The sequence below is a fragment of the Callospermophilus lateralis genome, chromosome 17, assembly GCF_048772815.1.
Source record: "Callospermophilus lateralis isolate mCalLat2 chromosome 17, mCalLat2.hap1, whole genome shotgun sequence".
NCBI lineage: Eukaryota > Metazoa > Chordata > Mammalia > Rodentia > Sciuridae > Callospermophilus > Callospermophilus lateralis.
In genome coordinates, this window is record NC_135321.1 from 3,395,681 (window position 1) to 3,418,659 (window position 22,979).

General features: G+C 45.7%; 1 protein-coding gene across 2 annotated transcripts in view; it reads right to left on the reverse strand.

Annotated features, from left to right (window-relative positions):
- Positions 1 to 785: 785 nt before the first annotated feature.
- Positions 786 to 22,979, reverse strand: part of Znf407 (zinc finger protein 407) — a 428,793-nt gene continuing 406,599 nt past the window's right edge. Inside the window, exon 9 of one of the 2 annotated variants that reach the window (XM_076836548.1) lies at positions 786 to 3,168. In XM_076836548.1, coding sequence (XP_076692663.1) covers positions 1,826 to 3,168 — 1,343 coding nt within the window. In that variant the 3' untranslated portion in view covers positions 786 to 1,825. The remainder of the gene's footprint in view (positions 3,169 to 22,979) is intronic. The other variant, XM_076836549.1, reaches the window with a different exon arrangement.

The window sequence follows — 22,979 nt, forward strand, 5'->3', positions numbered from 1 at the left end:
TGAGACATATTTATCCTAAATAAATCACAAACGGTAAACTGCAGCATGTCAGTGTCAACACCCTGGACTGCAGCGGAAAGGTTAGCCACACAGGACTAAGCACAGTCAGGCATTAGCATCAGAGCTGCAGGGCCGCAGGGCCGCCGCTAACAGGAGAAATGATCAAGAAGAAATATTTCCACTGAAAAACACCCCCCCCTTCTAACATGTATGAGAAGCTTGGAGAGGGCCATCACTTTGTAAAGGTCACCTCTATCCTGATAACAACGGGAGCTGATCCTGTCACTGTTTGCCCAAGACAGGGTTGAAGAAGAGCCGAGTAGCCCTGCCATTTTTAGGAAACACGAGCTAGTCACACTCAGCTAATTATGAATCTCAGTGTCAGGCCTGAAGTTTTACCTTTCATTTTTTTGGGAGGGGTGGCTGTGTAGACGGAGGTGGCCCTGGAATGGGCCGAAATCAAAGCAGCGTGAGGAAGCCAGGCAGGGCGCAGGCTCGCCTCCCAGTGGCGCTGGCCCCATGGCCTCAGGCAGAGACTATGTGGTGCTGCACCGACAGAAGGGAGGACCAGCTTCCTTTCCTGTTAATTCTCCAGGATTTCTAGGTACAAACCATGAGAGAACACGATCTTGTCGCAGAAAGTGCCTGGGCCATCTGTGAGCTCGACCTGCAGAAGGTGCTGGCTGGGAGTATACTGGCTGGGGAGAGGAGCAACTGCCTGCAAGCCACTCTCCTGAGCTGTCACAGCGGCCCCACAGCTGGTCACTCAGAGCAAGACATCATCATTATCTTTAATGCTGTCATTTTATTTAAAAGAAAACAGAACAAAAACAACAATTTTGGGGAAAAAATAAGACCAAGAGTATCAAGAAACAAATGACTGGAACATGAACTTGCACCCAGTAGTTGTAGTGAATCCACAACTAAACACAGACAATGCTGGTCAGGCAAGGGGTACGGGGCATGGTTTCTATTTGTTAATGTTTAATGTCAGCTTTTCCATACTGACACAAATAGATCCTGCAAAATGATATTAATACAAACATTTGTTATAAAAAGCAAAATATTGATATGAACAATATTTTCCAGAAGTATACATTTCATGTATGGACTTTATGATACGGAACAAAGTCAAAATCAGAAGTATCAGCTTTCTTAACCAAGGTCTATTTTAACTGATCGTGAACAGCAAGGCTTTGCTTAACCAGAGTCATCAGATTTCTGTTACGCAGAATGCAACCAGAGCAACGGATACACCTAAAATGCTTGAAGAGGGAATTTATACATGAAATCTACTAACAGGCTTCCTTTGGTCTGGGGATACATTATCCTAAAACTGGAGAAAACAAAACAAAAAACCAACCAAGGCTGTGGTCGGGGGGAGCGGCTGCTGCAGGATGTAATCACTGTAGCTGCGACTTTCAACCAGACACATAAGGAAGGAAGTGGGGACAGAGCTGCAGGCCAGGCAGCCAGTGACAGGGGTGTTTCCAACCTCCCACGCGGGAAGGGGAAACCAGGAACTGCTTCCCTTGGTGCAGGATGGGACAGGGGAGGCCCAGGAGCAAAGGGCTGGAAGGCACAGGCCCTGTCCCTACAGCACGCCCCTGCCCTTCTACTGTGATCTACAGCTACTCCAGGGCACCAGCTCGGTGCCCATGAGTGCTTTTCTAGTGGCCTCTGTCACCACCCCTGCAGAGAGCAGGTGTGGCACTTACTGGGGCCATGTGGCCAGTGTTCGGAAGGTTAGAGGGAGCTCAGGGGCACACCAACCTCAGCGCGGGTCTTTCCACACTGGCCCTGCGCCCAGCGTCAAGGCCCCACCTCAGGCTTCCTGGAGCTCACTACTTTCTCTTTGGCTCTGGATCACCGTGGCCGTCGGGGTGCCCTCCTGGGTGTAAATGACCATGCTTGTCAGCTGATCCGTGCCATTGGGGGCCACAGCCTCAGCTCGAAGCGCAGCCCCAGCCTGCAGGATCTCCTGAGAGCCAGCTGTCTCTATCACAGTGTGGGAGTACACGCCGCCGCCATCCTCCTGCTCCCCGGGGGGCAGCTCTGTCACAATGTAGTGAGTAGCGCCCTCGGGGAAGCTGCTGCCTGACTCCCGGACCATGGCCTGGACCAGCTCCTCTGTCACAATGATCTGTGAGATTTCCCCATCAGACTCCACCAGGTCCACGTGCTCAGCTGGCACCCGCAGGCCATGGGCGTCCGCCTCTTGCATGATGAACTGGGAGCCCTCCCCAGCCACCATGTGGACAGCGCCCTCCTCGTTCAGGATGACCTGAGTGACACCATCCTTGACCAGCTGGCCGGCCGCAGCCGTGTCACACACAGCAAACTGCAGGACTCCTCGGACCATCTTCTTCAAGGCCACCTGGGCTCGCTCCTGAGATGTAACAATGGTCGGAGGCCGCACAACCTGGGTCAGCACCTCCATGGCTGCTGTGCTCTCCTGAGCATCCTGGAACATCTGGATCTCTGGGGCCTCCGGGTCGGCAGTGGTATGGGAGGCCTCCTGACTGGGCAGCCGGATCAGCACATCTTTATGGCCTGGTCTGGCCTTCTCCTCGTGCCCATGCCTGCCCTCCACCTCCCCTAACTCAGTGACGGCACACAGCAAGGCGTCTAAGGCTGAGGAGGCATCGGCAGGGGGGGCCCCAGCCTCGCAGAGACTCAGAATCTCCTGCTTGGTCACCTGCTGTATAACAGTGCCCCCTGCACTAAGGGACTCATCCACGCCATGATCTTCCACCGAGCCTCCCACAACGACCACCTGGGTGGCTCCGTCTGCCAGCTGCTCAGGGATGATGGGCCCTGGCACCACGCTGCCCACGTGGGCTCCGTTCTGACTCGTGGCAATGACCTGCCCGTCTTCTGTGATGTGCACCACCCTGGCCACTTGGCCAGCCATTGCCAGCGTCTGCAGCGTGGCTGCAGCGGTCTCTTCCACAGAGGCATCCAGGGCGAACTCCCCATCGTAGCCCTGGATGATGATGACTTGCTGGACCTGCTCCGAGGCCTGGGCAGGCCTCTTGCTGCTCCTGAGGGCCTTCTCTCTGACAGGAGACTCCTCTGCCAGTGCGGCTGCAGTGAAAGGGCTGTCTGTCTCCACAAAGGTGGCTCCCTGTCCCTTCAGACGGCACTCGTAGGACTTGGACACGATGCCTGTGGGAGACAGGACCAGTTAGAGCCTCAGAATCAGGACTTTCAGACTTAAAGCAAGATGGCTGCTCCTCAGGAGCTCTGCAGCCTCAATCAAACACAGCGGCCACTCTGCAGGAGTGCCCACGGCTGCACCCACCAACAGTGCCATGAGGCTGTATGCCCACATATGTAAAGACACTTACACGTATGTTACAGGTTTGAGAGTGCAAACAGCTGTATGTTCTGTATGCATTTTCCACACTTCTGCATTAACTGTCTGAACACAGTTCTCAGGGGAGTGCTTGCTTTCCAGCTCCTGGGGAGGAGCACAGTTGCTCCCTGTCACCCCGTCTCTCATAGCACATGCAGTGACTGGTGTTACGTAAAGCTCAGCAAACAGTCAGAGCAGGGTCCTCTAACCCAAAGGAAAATCCTTCTTCAATGTCCAAATATTACATACAGTATATTTGTTTAGTCAACAAAAAGAACGAAAGCCTTCCAGATTAAATTTTCAAATGTGGCATCAATAAACGCAGCTGTTAAGTGAAATTCAGCACACACTGAGTGTCTCCTACACCTCAGGTAGTGAGCCTGGAGAAAAGACAGCCCAGGGAGGCTGCGGAGAGTCCCTGTGGGCTGGGAGCTGTGCCTGGCACCCTGCTGGGTCTTGGGCACACAAGGTGGAGGTGCAGCCTGCCAGTGTAAGCCCGAGTGGGAGGTCTGGAATGCAGCCCCACTGCCTCACCCCCTCCAGTCCAGCCTGGCACTTGGTGTTGGGGGAGCACATTCTTGGTGTGGGGCAGGATGCTCCTGCTGAGTGACTTGATACTACGGAAGGTGACAAGCATAAGCACAGAGACAAAGAGGCTACAGGCTCTGGCCATAACATAGAATATTTGGGAAAGATCTATCAAAGAAAACATCAGTCTTTTATTTTTTGTGGTACTAGGCATTGAATTGAGAGGTGCTCTACCACTGAGCCACTCCTCAGCACTCTGCCTTTTAAAAATTATTTTGAGATGGGGTCTCACTGAGATGCAGAGGTTAGAGAGGAAGGGGCATCCCAGAAAGAAGCCAACCTGGGAGGCTTCTCTGCTGTGGTCAGCAGCTCAGGCTTCCAGATTAGACAGTGCATGGGCAGTCAGGCTGCACCAGGCCTCACGCCCTGTGCTAAGACACTGTGGGTATAGGCTGTAGAGAAAAGAAACCTACTGAGTGATTTTAAGCAGAAAAAGTATAGAATTTTTACAGAGGAGGCAAGATGTATGATTCTCCAGATCATCTCTGAATTTCTTTTCGTGAAAACACTGTGTCTCTTTAGGAAATGCCACAATAAGCCTCTTGGGCTGTAGGTAGGGGCAACAGGGGAGGTGGCTCAGCTGCACTCTCTGTGAGACACAAGGGAAAGGAGGGAAGCCCAGGGATAGGGATGAGAAGCGGAGCCAGGGGAACCCCCTGGCCTGGGCAGTGATGGGCCAGGAAGGGCAGGTGCATCCCAGCCCTCCCAATCTATGGTTCCTAACTGGACACCACAGGTGAGCAGGTGAGCTGTCCACCTGGGAAGACAGCGGTCCTGACAGGCTGGAGTGGCGATGGGAGCAGGAGCTTAGCACCCGTCTTGCAGACCTGGGCGGGGACTGAACTGCCCTCTGTACTACAGGAAGAAAACCGGGTAGTAGCACTGGGGTCAGGAGAGGAGGAAGAAAGGGACCGCAGGGGTGGGGGTGCTGCAGAAAGGGTGCAGAGTGACACTCCAGCCTCCACCAGGTCACCTGAACCAGTCCCTAATTCAATAGGGCAAGGGACACTGGAAATCGTAAGCTTTATTTTCACAGGAAAAGTAACTGACTCTTTAAACAGAGCTTCTGTTTTCTTTTATAAATCTCAATTTTTCTGTTTTGTTATCATTGTGTTCTTTCCTGACAAATAAGAGATGGCCTAAAGAAATGGTCTATGTTCAGCATTCCATGTACCAATAGAACCACATTTTTGAGATATTCCACTTTACTCTCTTTAATATGGGTCAGTTGCTTAACAGTATACCTTATCCTTACCAAAGGGAAACAGGATTAAGAATTCTATTGGTTATTTATTACTAGCATCCCTGAGAGACAACAATTTTGCTTACCACATTGGCAGTGTTCTGCAAGAAACCATTTCTTTCAACACTGTGTTAATTCTGAGCACAGACCTCAGGCAGAGGCCTGTCTTCCAGCAGGGTCAGCACTGCAAGAGGGACTGCAGAAGCTGTCAATGGTATCCACCAAGAGGACCTGTCCAGGATCATACCCAAACTTCAGGACAGTGGTCCTGGATTTGCAAGAATTAAATGTCAAGTATTATCATTTATTCTTTCTTGAAAAGTATGAACATAGCATGAATCTTAGAAAGGTTATGGAATCATGGAATCTTAGGTCAAGAAAAGACCAAGGGGTGGCTAGGTTAGCTCCATTCCCAGGAGCTCCTCCCATGTGTGTGCAGCAACCGCAGCATCCCCTGGAGCTCAGTAGGCAAGCCAGGCAGAGATCACCACACCTCAAGGTAAAGTAACCCTTTCCAGAGGAGGGACCCACAGGTCCCTAAGTCTAGTTAGGACTCCATACTTAGAGTGCATCCTTGCTTCCTCTCACTGACTCCCCTTCGAAGGCAGAGAGAACAGCTGGGTGCTACTAACTCCAGCTCCCAGGCAAGCGCTGGTGGAGCACAATGCAGATCCGTGGTGTAGCAGCCACAGGTCTGCATGCTGTGGTGTGCAAGCCTCCGCGTCTCACACGGGCAGTGACCCTCTGAGCTCAGAGCAACTTCCTGCCTCTCCTTCCCCGCGCTCTAGTTGACGAAAGAAGAACAGCCAATTGCCTGGTGAAGACTAGAGTGTAGAAGATAAGGATGAGAGTGGTTAAAGCACAAGGATCCTAGAAAGTGAAGTCTGAACCACTGTCGATACATTTCAACCTGGTCTCAAATCATCTTCTGAACTTTAATCCCCCTCAATTCTCTCTCCTCTAAGAGGTTAGAAGGCCTATAAGGAGAAGGCTTGGCATGATTGGAGTTCCAGAGATGCCACATTCTTCTCCATGTATGCTTCAGTTTGGGCTGGGCAATCTGCCACCCATCAGGACCTCTACTCTTAGTCGAATGTGCTTTAAACATTCTCCCTGGAGTCTGCTGCAGTTTCTCCCCTAGTCCTACTTCTCTCCCTAGGATGCAATATTCTGCTTGCCTTCTTTATAGTCTTAACTTGATTTGTTTCTGCCCATTCTTTAATTTCAAGGTCACTTTTAGTCTATTCAGAATTTGTAGAAAATAAAGGAAATAATGACACAAAAACAAAAACAAAGAAGGTAGCCTTCAAATCATTCCTCTCCCCAACTAATCATAAGAAAAGGACATTACCATCAGATTAAACTGCAGGAGAAACCAGGGCAGAGGGGAAAGAAAGCACCAGCTCCCCTCCTCAGGTGGGCTCCCAGAGAAGTGCCACATGCTGAGTCCAGGCAGCCCCTGCCCCCCAGCAACTGGAAGGAAGATCTCTTGGGTACAGAACGATCCTTTGAATCCCTTGTGGCACTGATAATTATGCTCCTCTGAACTACTTACTGAATTTATTTGAATCCAGAGGTGGGTTAGGCCACCTCCAGACCATTAAAGTAAACTACGTGGGTAAATACTGCTGTCAGCCGGGCCGTGAAGACGCTTAACAGCACCAGCGCTTTCACCTCCGGCAGCACAGGCCCGCTAGTCCATCACAGTTCATAAATGTGCGTGCAGGTCCATCTTTTGATTCAGCAATTTAATAACTTCGAGTGCTGTCAGTACTGCTTTGAAAAATAGCACCTATAAAATGTAACAGCCTCAATCAGATTGAAAAAGATTCACCCACTGAAGATTCTTCCATTTCAACCATAATGAATTAATGTGGAGCTATGTAGAAGTTCAAGTGTCATTTAAACGAATGTGAATCTCTACTGCAACTTTAAATTCCAACTGGGCTATGACCAAGAATTTACTGTCAACTTCAGTTTCTGAGCTCTTTCTAGTAAATATGAACTGTAAACCTCACCAATGCAAATGGCCAAATGGAGATGGCATTTGGAAAACAGGACCACAGTACAAATTTTATCATGGACAGTTTAGTCCCTGGTGTGACTCCACATGAGCACAGATCTTTAGTAGACTCCAGCAGCCCAGCGCAGTATTTGTGCTGCACTTTACATTTTTTAAAGATGTCAGATTTCAGTCTAACAGTAGCTAACCAAACAGGCCTGTTCTGGATCTGTTTCCAGTAGGGCAGTCGGTGCAAGAGGAGCTAAAACACAGCTTCAGGACTGTTCCTGAAAACACCAGCTGAGTGCTCGTTTGCTTCCAGTACAAAGATACCATCCTGCCTTCTCATAGCTAAATGCATTGAAAGTTTACAATGTGGTTGAAATAAAAAGGTTTTTTTGGGTATTTGAGGGCTTGTTTTGGGGGAAGTGATTTCGACTTAGGCTCCCTTTTCCAGAATTCCACAATGAAGCTGCAGCCCTCTCTGGAAGTAGAACAGCCCCAGATGTGGAAAGCACAGCTTCTCCCTGCCAGAAGGGTGGGTGAGGTGTGGGGACGGGGCTCTCCCCACAGGCTCCGACCGCTCCGCTGCATGGTGCTTCTGGGATGAGCTGTGAGCACCTGACCCCTCCTCCTGGGGCGAGCTCCCCTTTCTTTACTGCCATCTCTTCTTCCCACAGAATAAATACCTTATGCTTTTGTTAAGCTTACATTTAATTAAAATGTACAGAATTTGTGCAGTAAACCCGAATGAAACAAATAAAACAAGGGCCCCCTCTCTTGAAGGCATACGTTGTGAATGAAAAATGTCATTACAGACTAAAAAATTTTGCAGTAAACAGGGCCTACAGAGAGAAGTTTCCCCTGTAATGACATCCATAAAATACACAAATGGCACTTTTAGTACCATCCTGAATATGGCATTTTCTGTGCTCTACACACAATCTAAATGGTTTGATCATAGAGCATAATACTCCATTGGGTTTATAGAACAATCAATGTTCCATAAAATGATGTATTTATCCAATAGCAGGCTCAGCAGTTACTGGTGTATGACACTGTAGGACACAGGCTTGGGCTCCTCGGCAGCACACATACTGGCTGTAAAACTTATCTAACCCACTTCAACAACTTCATCTCATCTGTGGCAAGTAATTTGTGGAAGCCTCAGCTTGGTTTAAAAAAAAACTTGTAATAAAAATTCATAGAATTTTCAGGAGAATGAAAGCTGATGACAATAGAAAGGTCACATTGTGTCTGTACTAAAGGGGTCAAAGGTTGCTGGCAGTTCTAAAACTGAAAGTAGATTTCATGCATCGCGTAGCAGATAAAGATGGCATTAAAAAGACACGGCGTGGGGTGACACGCCTCACGCCCACGAATGCCTGTGCTAATATCCTCTGCAAACCGCTCCGTTGCCATGAGCCAGCACTTATTTTCCATCTCCAAGCCTCTCCTGAACTACATGTTTACCCACTGCTGGTCACATCTCAGACACTGCAGAGTTTAGACTTTATATTTTGGTAGGGTCACTAACATTGAAAATTCTGGGTTGGTTCACTGTAATAAGTAAAGCACCTTGAATATAAAGCAATCCAAAAAATAATACTTTTCATATAAAAATTTGGGGCACACATGACACTGTGATTCTTAAGCCACATGTAATTTTTCTCAACTTCAATCTTAAATTGTAATTTTAACAGGAATGTTAAGAAATTATACTTAATGTCTATTAAAATGAAACAATATTAACAGATTATGCTAATAAATTTGAGCCATATTTTAATGTCACAAAAGCTTATAAGTTTCTCAAGTGAAAGCAGGAAAAATGACAAATTAAAATTCAATGAAATATAACCTTTTAGAAATTTCAAAGCAGGGAATACATTATTCTTACAATAGCAGTCACCAATAGTTTAGCCAGTCAAACCAACGTCGATAACTGTCCTGTGACTTACTCATTCTATAGACATAATAATCTCTGGTATCTGCAGGACACCACTCCACCCCAGCTCAGAAGATGGGGTGATCTCCAGGCAGAGCCGTCACCACAGGGCCCTCCCACCTCTGGCAGCTTCCCTTGCCACTGCCCAGGTCCTCAAACTCCTGGAGGGAAACCCTTGTCATGGGGTCCAGAGACTTGTCTGGGATCATCAATCTGGCAAATAATCCTGACAGGGGTCAGGAAACCTCTTGGCCTCATATTCCACCAACTAACTGGCAACTCCTCCTTTGAGAACACAGGTTGGTCAATGCCTCATATGTCTCCATTACTTCCAGGGTTGGAAACACATTCTGGTCAGTGTTGCTAAAATTCACACAGAGAGCAGAAATAAATGGGTTACTTGAGATACAAAATTAAGAATTAACTTTTAGCCCTTGACATGCTTGTTAAACAGGATAGCTACAGCAGAGGGGAGCCTCGTTTCAGAGTGAAGGCTTGTTCTGGTCATCCTAAACCCAAGGTAAACCTAAGCTGACCTTCACTGGTCTAAGCACATGTCAGAAAGATCACAACAGTAATTAAAGGGTGTTTTGGTAAAAACCAGTCCTAAACCACGAATACCCATACAAAGGCTAGGTTGAAGGGTTATATAAAAAGTCATTATTGTTATGCCCTCAATTTCATGAAGGCCTATGTTTTGCAAAAGGAGATGGTGAAATTACTTTTCTGTGAAAAATTAACTGAAATCCACACCGTTTCTGAGAAGCTCTTAATGCATGGCATGCAATTTTTAGTGAAGGAATATTTACAACAAACCAGGTCACAAATTTAGTACCACAAATTTCAGTCCTGCTTTCTTAATTAACATCAACGCTACTCTTAACAGTAGTAGCAAATGAAGATAATCAAAATATAATCCCAGAAAAGAACTCTAAGATACCCAGAAAAAATGAAGAATACATTTTAGCTCAAGTTGGAAATATATAATCGCTCAGGTTTCCAACTTTACCAAGAATAGTCTCCCTGGACCTAGGTATTTCCATGGGTACTGAAGAGTGACAAAGAATAAAAGACAATATTTTACCTTTAAAGTCACAAACCCTAAGAAATTTTGTATTATATCAGACCCTTAGGTATATATTATCATTTTCATGCATGAAGATCTAGCAGTAATGGGAGCTATGCACACAAATCTCACTCAGCGAGGCAGGGCTGTGTCTGTTAAGGTTATCTCCACAGGCTTTCGGGGGTGAGGGGAGGGCAGAGTTAACTGTTTCTCTACTGTGCAGGAGCCAATGAACTAACTGTGATATGTCAGAACACATCAACCTGAATCTGGAAACTGGACTCATACGACAGAAATGGCATCGTTGAGTTTCACAGAGGGTGAGTAAGCAGCACTTAAAGTCAGATTGTAAAGTGCTCTGATCTTGTCATTTACCCACAAAGAGTACATCTTAAGCGCTCAAGTGTCTCCAAGTCCCATTAGAACAAACCAAGGAGGGGAGCGGGGGGAAGGGAGGGGAGCGGAGGGGCCCACAAGTGCCACCCAGGCCAATCTCCCATGTGGCACACGTTTTTGGGTGCCGGGATCAACCTTGGCTTGGGGGCGGGGGAGGTATGCTGTGGATGTTCTTTCTTTCCCTGCAGCCTCCCTGGGAGCACGCAGTCTCGGGGACCATGCTTCGCCTCTCCAGTGCATCGTCACCTGTATCAGCATCAGTGAAACAGCCTGACAACAGTGACAGCAGGAGTGCCCTTCCCACTTTTGCACAGGGGAACCTGGGGGCTTAGAAAACAGCTGGGGAACGTCAGGTCTCCTGAAGACCTTGACACTTTACCAGAGAGACGACACCCTATTGCTCCCGGTAAGGCTTCCTCTGACATCAAGACTTAACAAACACAGGGACACACTTTTCTGCATTAGGGAGTTACGGAATTAAGAAGCCCAATGACCTTCCCCTAAATGTCCTCTGACAGTCTGTAAACACTAATACAGATAATACAATGTTGGAGACAAGGCCTATTTTTCAGAAGGTGTACACACATTATACACACCTTGAAATTATGCAAATAAGAAGCCCTGCCGCTGTCCTTGGAGGGCCTGCCTCTGACTAGGCTGACTCCAGGGGCTAATGAGGCAGACTTGGCGGGTCTCTTTTGCTTTTCTGGCAAACCCTAGGAAAAGACCACATGCACTTTTGTAGTCATGTTCATGTTTCCTTTCTATTCTAGTATCTTCACGTCTTTCTTGAGGAAATGAGGGCAAACAGATATTTGTCTTCATTGCAGACACTTTCGTATGTAGGTAAAAAGAAAACTGCTTCTTAGTAACAGCACAGAGGCACCATTAAAATCAAATTTACAGTAAACAGAACCTGCAGCTGGGGTAAAACACTAACTGTTAGTATTTTAATTATCTGCAAGGCTTTCAGAGGTCTAACATCTGCTCGTAGCCAAATGACAGCAGCTGCTTGTGTTCACTCAGAGCAATGCGGATTTCTCCTCCACATCTTAAAATGAATCATATGTTTTGGGCAAATGTCTGCCATTTCCTCCTGAGCTGCTGTGAAAGGGGACCAGAGTATCTTGTGGGTGACAACCCAGCAGGTCTGACCTCTTCACAGGAAAGAGACCCAAAGCCATCAAAACTCCCTGAGTGTGAAGTGAATACCTCAGAAGTGGAACCAGAGGCCCGGGTGTGCCCTTTAATGCCACTATTTGTTGGCATGAGGAGCTGGTTATGGTACTTTATAACCATGTGTAGGATGGGGCCCCACAGAATGAAGCTGTTACGCTTGGAAATGAGGTGTCCCCTAAAGCCTCCTGTGTTAATGCAGGAATATTCAAAGGTGAAATGTGAGGGCTGGAACCTAATTAGCCCATCCTAATTTGAATGGACTGACTGGTAACTGTGGGCAGGTGGGTGTGGCTGAAGGAGGTGGGTCACTGGGATGTGCCCTTGGAATGGATCTCCTTCCTTGTGGTGCCTTCCCCTTCTCTCCCAGTGTTCCCTGGCCACCATATCCTGAGCAGCTTCCCCCCCACAACACCCTGTTGCCATGATGTTCTGCCTCTCCTTGGGCCCAGAGAAATGGAACTGGCCCACCATGGACTGAAACTCTGGAATCTTGAGCCAAAATAAATCTTTCCTCCTCTAAGTTGTTCTTGTCAGGTATTTCAGTTGCAGAGACACAAAGATGACTAACACAGAAGTCAAGGAGAGAAAACAGGGTCGATGAGAATGAGTGGCAGCAGGTGTCTGGTGGAGAGCAGCTTGGTCCTGTACCTAGTCTTAGGTGGAACCCACGGATGCTGACATGGTCCAGGTGGAAAACATAACATTTTCTTTTTAACCAGTGGATACTGCAATGTTTACTTAGAACATTTCATAAGAACATTTTCCTAAATATCTACAGGAAACTCCTATTTAAAATCACAGAATATCTGTGGCTTGCTTGAGTACTAGAGAATAATATTTTATTGGGGCAATACAGTTTATAACTGATTTTAGAAAGACCAACAATAGACAAATGATAAGACTTATTTTGAAAAGACTGGAAAGAATAAAAACTGACTTGCAAATTCAAATATGAACTGCCAGCTTTTGGAGCCTGAGGTTTGTGCAACACAGTGAGTAAATCAGCAGTTCTCCCTCTACATGCCTCGCCTGATTTTGAGGAGTGAGGAGAGTTCAGTAGGGAATCCTTGAGAAGCACTGTGGAAAACCCGAGCAAAGGCTGGCTCCAGGCCTGACCTGGTGAGTGTCTGAAACCATATGGGACATGATTGTATGCCTGCATGCATGCAGGGATATGGCTGACCTCAGGGACATCTGAGGTGTTAGGAGGTATAGTTCTGTGCCACTCTGTTGCAGGGGTTATGCAGAAAACATACCTAAAGTCTTCAGAAGTTTCTAGTATGTGTATATTTAAAATAGAAGTCAAATGAGGTATCATGTAGTCATGAATCATGGGGCCAGGAACACACAGAGCCATAGTCTGCTCTTGTGTGACCATGAAAATTGCCTCCATAAAATTAATACTTTAAGGAGTTTGAAGGCTTCACCAAACAGGCAACAATAGCTTGCCTTTTCACTAAAAAACTCTTTACAAGTAGTTGGATGCTCTCAGACTGGCAAGCATATGTGACCACTATACATGATGGCAGGTGTGGACATCCATCAGGAATACCCACGTATGCATTCCGTCCTACCATGATGCCATGCAGGAAAATGAGAGCAAAGCTGTGCCCAGGGTGTCAAGTGATGGGAATGCTGAAATTTAAACCCTGCATGCAATCAGAACTCAGGAACTCTCATAGAAACTGAGTTACAGTGAGCAAGTGTGTCTAGGGTTCTTAAGGGTTGGCAGCTGGTTGTGTACTGAAACTCCCAGCCAAAGAGAATAAAGGTGTAGGCCTGATGAAGTGAGGGCTTTGTGGGACAGAAGAAACTGGAAGGCAGGCCTGATCCTTCATGAAGGAAGGGGCTTCCAGGCCTTTCTTCGAGCTCCAGGGTAAGTGCACGGCTCCTGAGCACGTGCCTGCACCCCATACTTTCACTAGAGTTACAGAACTAGACAATTACTACTTTCTAAAACTTAAACATTTTATATGCTTAATAAAATGTCAAGTTTCCACATTTCTTGAGACTTTCACGAACACACTGCAGTACACATGAGCTGCAAGTGGCCTCACATCCCTTCCCTCCTCAACCCGCTTCCTGCCTCAGGTCTCCAGCATGCCAACTGCAGGTATGAGGCTGAGACATGCTGGGCTGAGTGTGGGGGTCTGGTAGGAAAGCGGGGCCTCTGTTCCCTTGGTCCCAGAACTCAGATCCTAGAGAGGAACTTGTACCACATACCTTCCAGTGACCCTGGCTTTGGTAGTGGCTGGGGTGAAGTGCTGACGCTCAGTGCTAGAGCAATGCCTGCTGATTTTCAAGAGCTGAGCAAGCTCTTAAAGGGCAGGGCACTTAAGGAACTGTAGCAGCTGTGGAACGCCACAGTTCAGCCTTTTCACTCCATTTCAGCAATGGAGCCCCCTGTTCCAGCCCCAAATACCGTCTCCTCCACTCAGGTGGCTCTGACGCTGGCACTATACCTCACCAAGTCTCTGAGATGGAAAACAGGAGCACTGCACTGCCTGCAAGGAAAAATGCCCACTGAGAAAACAAGTGCCATGACTACTGCTGGGTCACTCAGGCCTCCAAGAGCATGGAAGAAAGCACCTGGTACCTCTGCAGTCTGGCACATTATCCTCATGATGGGCAAGTCTGTGTTCTAAGGCCATGGGACCAAGACACGTTTTAACATGAAAGTCACGTTAGGTTTTAGAGATATTATGTACATACTCAGCCTGCTGTATGCTCCTCTAATGGATTACAAGAAACTATTCAAGCACTGAGCTCCTTAGGTACAGGACCCTAGTATCTGCTACAGCAGCTCCAACACCTGGCACATCAATGGCCTTAAAAGGAGATGAGAAGCTGAAGACTATCTCACAGCAAAGAGAAAACACTGCATCTGGGGTCAGCATGCCGGGAGCACTTCCTCCCTACACTTGTTGAAGCTAATCTCCCTGGAACCCTCGTGTTTCTGTATACTTTGCAAGCCTAGGCGTGGCCAAGTTCTAGAGCATGTTTTCATCAAAGTTTCTAAAGTGAACAGCCTCAGAAGACACAGTGTCTCTCTCATTCCAGAGCCAGAGCCAAGGCAAATTTGTACATTGCCCATTAAAGTAAAAATACTCCACTTAGGTAAAGAAAGGCCAGCTTACTGTGCAGGGTCTTGTGCTGGGCTACCAAGCTCACAGCTTCTCCTTTCAGCACCCCACTGCCTCTTCTTGTCAGCCTGTGGGGCCGGGGTCAGGGGACAGGCACAGACGCCAATCCTCTGGCTTTCCACCATGTCTGAGTAAATGCCGTTTCTCCCTGCCGGCACCCATGGACTACTATGAGACAACTCACTAGTGTCCAAGATGGCAAAATCTCAGACCTTTGGTAGTTCTAGACAGTTACCTGGATTCCTTAAATCTTATGTCTTGATCTGTAAAATGGGCACAATGATACTTAGTGGCTTGAAGAGGAAACGAGATAGTCTATGTAAAACACATAGCACTGTGCCTGACATATACATACAGCCAGGGCTCAGTACATGTTAGCCAGGGCTCAGTACATTTGCAATGCTATATTGTAAAAATAGTGATTATATTTCAGGCTATATCACCTGAAACCAATAAACAGAACTACTAATATTTGTGGATATAGAACAATCTTATATGACTGAAATATTTGAAACATAATACACATGCGACAAAACTAAATTTAAATTTAATGTGAAGAAATGTAAAGTCCTGTAGCCAGGAGTAAAACAACCCAACAACAACAATAACAACAAACAGCTCAAGGAGGAGAGCAGGAGACTCCAGCATCTAGGGGCTGGAGGGCCAACACTGTGACGTGCCTGCATTCGCACAAGCACGGAGCCCAACAGGGAAGTAATGAACCGATTGCTTGCAGGGTGTACTCAGGATGCCCAGCTCAGGTTCAAGTTTCACACTCCCAGAGAAATACTGACAAACAGACAGAGATGTAGAAATGAGAAGCAAAACTAATTTGGCACTAGAAAATGAATAAAGAATGGTATGTCTTCCAAGCACGCTGACCACTGGACCCTACACTCTTGATGGAAGTGGTAGGTCCCTGAGTCTTTGTGGGGCTTATCTTCCACAGCTGCCATACCCAAGCCTCCAGAGTGCCAGTCACTCCTTGGCTTGTCCAGTGGCTCAGAACAGTACCATCACTGTCATGGACTTGGGTGATGTTCTGCACGTGTATGCTTGGTCTAGTACTTTAGGACAGAAGGTGGGAGACCCACTGCTTAGAGGAAAGCTGTAAATGAATCCTGTTGTCTATCTCATACAATACTAGACTATTTGATTTTCTTTTCTAATCAGAATGGAAAAGAAACATTCATCAAATCCATGGCCACATACCAGGTTGCTGGGGTCATTTAATCTATTCTAGAAGGGCCACCCCAGTAGCTGTAATCAGGGCACCAACGTAGGACAAGTCATTTTCTAGCATCAATCTGGGTTCTTCAGGGCCAGTCTGATGAATTAAGGAAACGTGTGAGGGGCCACCTCCTGCTCCTCTCAGCCTTCAATGATGCACTGATCTCTGCTTTTCCTCAGGCTGCTATGTCATTAGTTGCCATCCTGGGTGAGAAACTTCAAGGGCCTTCTCTACCATAATACCTCTCACTCCAATGGCCAGGCACCCAATGCAGAGTCAATCTAGAGCCACATGTCTTCTGGGGGGGAGGTGGGCATTTGGTCCTAGGCACAAGGTAACAGTCTAATTGTTGCCTGAGAAAATGCTTCAATGGAGGGGGATGCTGTTGGTGTCACAGTTCAGGCCTATGAAGATTCAGGTACAGTCACTTCAGTTCAGTGCAGGGTCCTTTGGACAGGGCCTATAGATACCTCTTCCAAAGTGAAAACCAAATTGTTCTGTCTTGTATCTTCTCCCACAAAGAAACACGGTAGGCCTCTTTGGTCACTGCAGGTATGACTGCCTGCCTCTAAGAATGCTGTTTCAATCCACATACTGGTAATGTGTGAAGCTATCAGATCTGAGTAGGGTCTGGAGCACACAAAGCTCTGGAGAAGGCTTACCCAGTTTTCCCAATACAACCATACAGACAGCGAATCAATCCCTGCAAACAGTTTGAATGCTAGATGGTGTGAGCCTGGAGACTCAATGGTGGAGAGAGAGGATGAACCTTGGTAAACTACAGTAGAAAACCACAATGAAAGCCCCTTGGGATTCTGCAGCTAGGTCATGCCACCCAAAGCAAAATCACATGCCTTTGAAAAACATTCCTGGCAGTGAGAGACACTCAATCATGGCATATCAGTGGCCGTGGCATAGAACTCCCACTGGGTTGGGTTCTGACAGATTTGCCACAAGTCCACAGAGGCCCATTCTGAGTTAGGTTCTATTGTGTTCTCCAAGTCATAAAGTCATGGAAGGCCCAGCAAGAGTCCATCATCAGATGGAAGCAGAACTTCTTGGATGAAGGCCAGGAAGCCTGAGGAAGTCACTTGAGTGGTGTGTGGGTGCCTAGCACTGTACAGGAGACAAATAATGTCAGGGGTTTAAAATGGATCCCAAACAAACATCTCCTTATAAAGCCAGAGGATGAATACTCTTTGAGCATAACTACCTTATCATTAACTACTGAACTGTACAGTGAGAATTCCCCTTCCAAAAAACAGATGTGGGCATTGGAAGATATGGAGTCATCAAAGAAAGATGGAAGAGTATTTACTATTTGGACTCTATCAAGATAGAAACTGTACACTAGTATACAAAACAAGGATTTCTTCAGTAGAGTTCAAAACCAGTGTTGAAATAATTTTCTAGTAAATTATTGTTTATCTAATATGGCTATTCTCCTACTCTCTGGATATATTACTAATTCAAATTTCTTGGATGCTCCATCCAGGAACTTAGGTATAAGATCATTTAGTTTCTTAACTATTTATTCAACAAATACAATACTGATAACCTACTACAATGGCAAGGCAGATGTGAACTACAGCACTGGTTTTTAATCTATTTGAAGACGCTAACATTACAGGTAACTGTAGTAAATAAAATATATACTGAATAACACACTCAAATAGTCGTGCCTTCATAGAAAGAAAGGACAACTCCCTTGGTCTAGGGTAGGAATCATGAAAGTGCTCACAGAAACCCTGGGTCTTGAAAGATGAATAAGAATCTGATGGGAAGTGAAGAAACAGTGGAGGAAGCCTCCCTCCCTATTCTAAGCAGATGTTGAAGCCAGCAGGCAGTGTGGCATGGCTGCAAGCTCAGTTTGGATATCAAGATGGGAACAGTGTGAAGAAGTAGAAGCTATGAAGTTGTGCAACATTCAGGGGTTTAGACTTGGTAGTTCATGGTATTGAAGAATTTAATCCCACTGAAGAAACTTAAGCAAGGAAATAACATGATCAAACGTGTATTACTAGAAAAAAAACTGTGGTGGGAACATGAGGCTTGCTTCTAGTGATGGGATTAAATATAGGGGCTCAGTCTGGATGCTCTTGCACCAACCTAGATGAAGGAGAATAAAAGATGAAGACAAGATATATGGGGTAGTGGGGCAAAATGTGGAGAATCTCAAAGGTGTTTAAGAGGAGCAATCAAGGAGACCAGGGAAGCTGCTGATGTGGAGGAGGAAGATGTAGCTCAGTTACTTGCCTAAGTACTCCAGGCCAAGCCGTGCCCCCAAGTTCACATCACACCTGCTCACTATTTTGTTCACTGATTGTTTAGTTCTGTGTTCTTCCTAGAACACAAATTCCACATGAGAAGGACCCTTGACTATTGTAGGCTCTGAGCACTTAGCAATTGTGAGGTGAACTAAGAGTTTCCAAATCATGGCAGTGGATGATGGAGCGGGAGTGCCGTTTCCCTAGGCAGAGGAAAGAGGAGCTCCACAGGGCAGGCGACTGTGAGGGAGACGCAAAGAGGAAGAGAGCAGGTCAGCAAGGTTGAGGCAAGGTTGGCTTCCAGTGCATGATTAAACCAATGGGAAGCAGGGGCTGAGGCCAGTGGAGAAGAAGGGGAATAAAGGAGGTAGGAAGAAAGAGAAAGTAGTGCAGAGATGGCAAATGTCTGATGCTTTCGCTGAAGCTTTTGGTCCAATGAAGAGACTGATGGCACTCATGACACAGGAGCCACACTTGACTTCTCCCTGGTTGCTTCAGCCCCTGTACAGGACATCTCTTCAGTCTGCATTCTCTGGGCTCCTCCTCTCTTTCCACTACTTCAGTGGTACTATCATGAGATAAAAGTAGACCCGTGGAAGCATTGACTCAGCTAGTGCTTTCTGAGGTGTGCTAAGGCGCTTTGGGGGAGTGCATGTCATTAAGGGCAGCAAGCTCACTGTTTCAAATTTCATTTCAAGAAAACCAATCAAACAAGTGTTTAAATACTTTCTCCTATAGCAGTGAAGGGCTTAAGATCCTCCGGGATCTGCTCTGAATTTGACCAGTGGCTACTCTGTGTATCTACGGGGTTTCCACAGCACGATACCCATTGGTGGTTTTGCTACTATAGAATTTTAATGTGTTTATTCTCAGTCATCCACTGTTTAATTTACACCCATAGTGGACTCCTATTTAGTGACTCCAGCACAGGAGATACTGACAGTAAAGTGTAATTCAAAGGAGAAAGTGATTCTACAAATTAGCCTCACACTGACTTTCAGAGACCCTTAAATTGTGTTCATCTGCTTAAGATTCTTGTACAGCCCATAAAGGTAGCTCTAATCCCTTAAAAGTGAACATAAAAAGGGCAACTATTACCTCCCTATATATTTAATATCATATTCAAAAGAGAAAAAAAAACACATCCAGTTTAATTTTTCAGTTTTCAGGAATAATGAATATGTACAAACAAAAATATTGCTCACAAATAAGTGTGTGCAAATAGCAGGCTATCATATCTTGTAATTTCAAAACAAAGCAAATATTTTAAGCATAATACAAAAATTTATAAAAATAATCTGGTTGATTATTTATTTCTAAAGGCACAAAATGTCAAGGACTCCAACCATCAGCTCATAAAAAGCAGCTTTGCTTGAGCAACAGCAAATTCGCTGTGGGTTAGGTTACTGTGGGAAAGCAGGAAGAGGTGTCCAGTCAGTTACTCTGGACAACATGGTTTAGGCCAGTGGATAGGCTGGGCTTCTCTGGAGATTTCACATTTGGCCATTACTAGAATAAAGGCAGTGGTCCAAAATATCTGAGGTGTGAGGTCATCCAGGTGGTGTGTAGGAGACTGAGAGAAGAGAACAGGTTGGGAGTAAAAGAGATCTGGGTGCACTGACTACCAACATCAGGGCCAGTCGAGAAGACTAGAAAGTCAAAACCTGGGGGTCACAGAAGGCAAGAAAGAAGAGGTGCACTCCCACATCAGATGCCAAAAGGATAAGCCACAAGGACAGACACTAGGTCTCCCCTGCTAGGTAGACCATGAAATTTCTCATTCAAACCAGAATGCTGCTGAGACCAAAGGGAAGTGACTGTACAGATTGCCAAAGTGCCCTGACCTACTGCAGATAAAACAGCATGGGGCCTGCACGCCACTGCTCTTGTGCCCACCTCCCTCACACATACATGATCCATGAGTTAGGAACACCACACGTGCCACATTCTATACAAATCAAAAGATAAGGCAATCGTTACTAGGAGGAAAAAAAGGAAAGCATGTGAAACTTGAAATAATGTTCACCAAATTACAGAAATTCACATGCTTACCTTCATTCCTATTCATTATTAAACACTATCGGGTATTTTTCTGAACAAAAATGTTCAGCTTTTTCTTAGAGCGGCAAGACAATCAAAATGACAGTGCTGAATTAATTCCTCATTTGCTGGCTGCAAGAAACTCAAAGTAGAATTGCCAAAGGGCAAAATACAGAGAGTGACACTATACATCTCAGCTTTTATGTATGTCCATTTGATTACTGTGCCTTCACATTTGTATTGTCCCATGATCTAACAGTTGTTATCTTACTTAATTTACTGAATATCAAGGTATCTACTAGTAGAAACTATGCTGTGAAGCATTACTAAAATATCTGGAATTCTTAATAGGAAGTCCAAAAAGTCTAGTGGATAAACTGCATACAGGAAATGAAGGCAGGGGGATCTGCCTCAGGAAAGCCTCCAGCACAGACACGTGCCTCCCAAAGCTGCAACGTGGATGCTGCCTACACTGCCTTGGTGGAGGCTGCAGAGGCGGGGACCTGGCTCTCTGTGCTCAGCTCTACCCTGAACCAGAAAACACAGCTTTTAAATGCTCTGAGTAACTCCTGGTCTCTAGGCCTCTTTTTAGTAGTTGATACCTACTGGCTAGAATAATACTATTTCCTTCTGAATAATTCTGCATATAATCAAATTAACACAACCAACCATGCACACCCAGTTTTCCCAACAGGATGTATAGACACCCAATCAATCCTTGCAGTGAGTCAACCTAACTCACTGGGATTAGTTCTTCCTTGAAACATGCTTTTATTATTCAATTTTTTTTTTTTTTTTGGTTTTACTGTTTAACTTTTAAAATTTATTTACGTGTTGAGTCAAGATCCTAAGCATTCAGAGAGATACACTCAAAATTAGTCTGAATTTGGGATCTGGCTTTATTAGTAAAGAAGTTATCATTCTTTTTTCCCCCCAAATATTTTTCAACCTCAAGAGAAACTTCCATGAATATAACAAGTTATTTGACCCAGACTCAGCTGAAGATGTGAAGAACAGAGACAGGGGACATTTGGGAGGCAAATGATAAATCCTGACAAGATGTTTCAGCTCAAACCTACACAAAAAATGCTCACTGCAGGGAAGGGTTCTTTGACATGGAGTTAAATTCAACTCTATGAGAAGAAAACAATTAAGAAAGTTCTATTAGATTCTTGGCATTCAAAGGGGCTGAGTCAAGGAAGATGCTGTAGATTTTACCCATGGCAGGTTCCAAGACCTGGCTAGAGGGAGGAAGAGCACCTGCATGTCAATGGTCACAATTTAATTGTGTAGAATTTATCTGTTGGATTGTGAGTGGACTTTAATTTTTAGGTACCAGAACTATTAAAACTTGCCCCTAGAACTCCCAAATCTAAGACATTAAAAGTGAAGTAGCACTGGCTAAAATGGGCATAGGGACCCAGAGCAATTTGTTTCCACAAGCCCTGGGGCTCTTCACACGTGGTTCCAACCCACAGGGTTAGTGCCACCAGGATCCGTCCCAGGATCCTACATTAACACTGACACCTGCAGGGATTGGCTTAGCAACCTGGCTGCTCCCTGCTTAGTCTACAGGAAGCGTTACCTTCTGATTTGGTTCCACATTATCTTTCTAAAACTCCTATTAGGGTATGAAAATACAGATTCTCCTATACATTTAGCATACCTCCCCCTCCATAGTACAGCACCTATGTTATCTAGATCTGGAAATTAATGGGCTGATTGTAGCATCACAGTTCAAATGGATGTATTCACCATACTTGGCCCTGTGTGATTTCAAATAAAAATTACTCTGATCATTTGAAAAAAGAGGCCATGTTTAAGCTGATTGGTTCATCAAATGCAAATACTGTACGTTAAGATAGGAAATACTGAGAAATCACCAGTGCTGCAACCACTGCGCAGAAATCAGAGCCTCTGGGCTCGGGTAAGTCTCTGGACTATGGACCCAAAGCCTGAAGTTCTAGCTCACTCACGGCTCAGCAGAACCACCTCTGCAGAACTCCAGACTGTGCTCTGCTCTCATACAGGTGGAGGCAACCTAGGTGCCCTTCAGTGGATGAATGGATTAAAAAAATGTGGCATATATACACAATGGAATTTTACTCAGCAATAAAAAAGAATAAAATCATGGCATTTTCAGGTAAATGGATGGCACTGGAGAAGATAATGCTAAGTGAAGTTAGCCAATCCCAAAAAAACAAATACTGAATATTTTCTCTGATATAAGGAGGCTGACTCATAGTGGGGTAGGGAGAGGGAGCATGGGAGGAATAGATGAATTCTAGATTGGGAAGATGGGTGGGAGGGAAAGGGAGAAGGCAGGGGATTAGCAAGGATGATGGAATGTGGTGAACACCATTATCCAAAGTACATGTATGAAGACATGAATTGGGTGTCAACCTACTTTATATACAAACAGAGATTTGAAAAATTGTGGTATATACGTGTAATAAGAATTGTAATGCAAAAAAAAAAAAACACAACAAAGTATAGGTATAAAGACATGAATTGGCGTGAA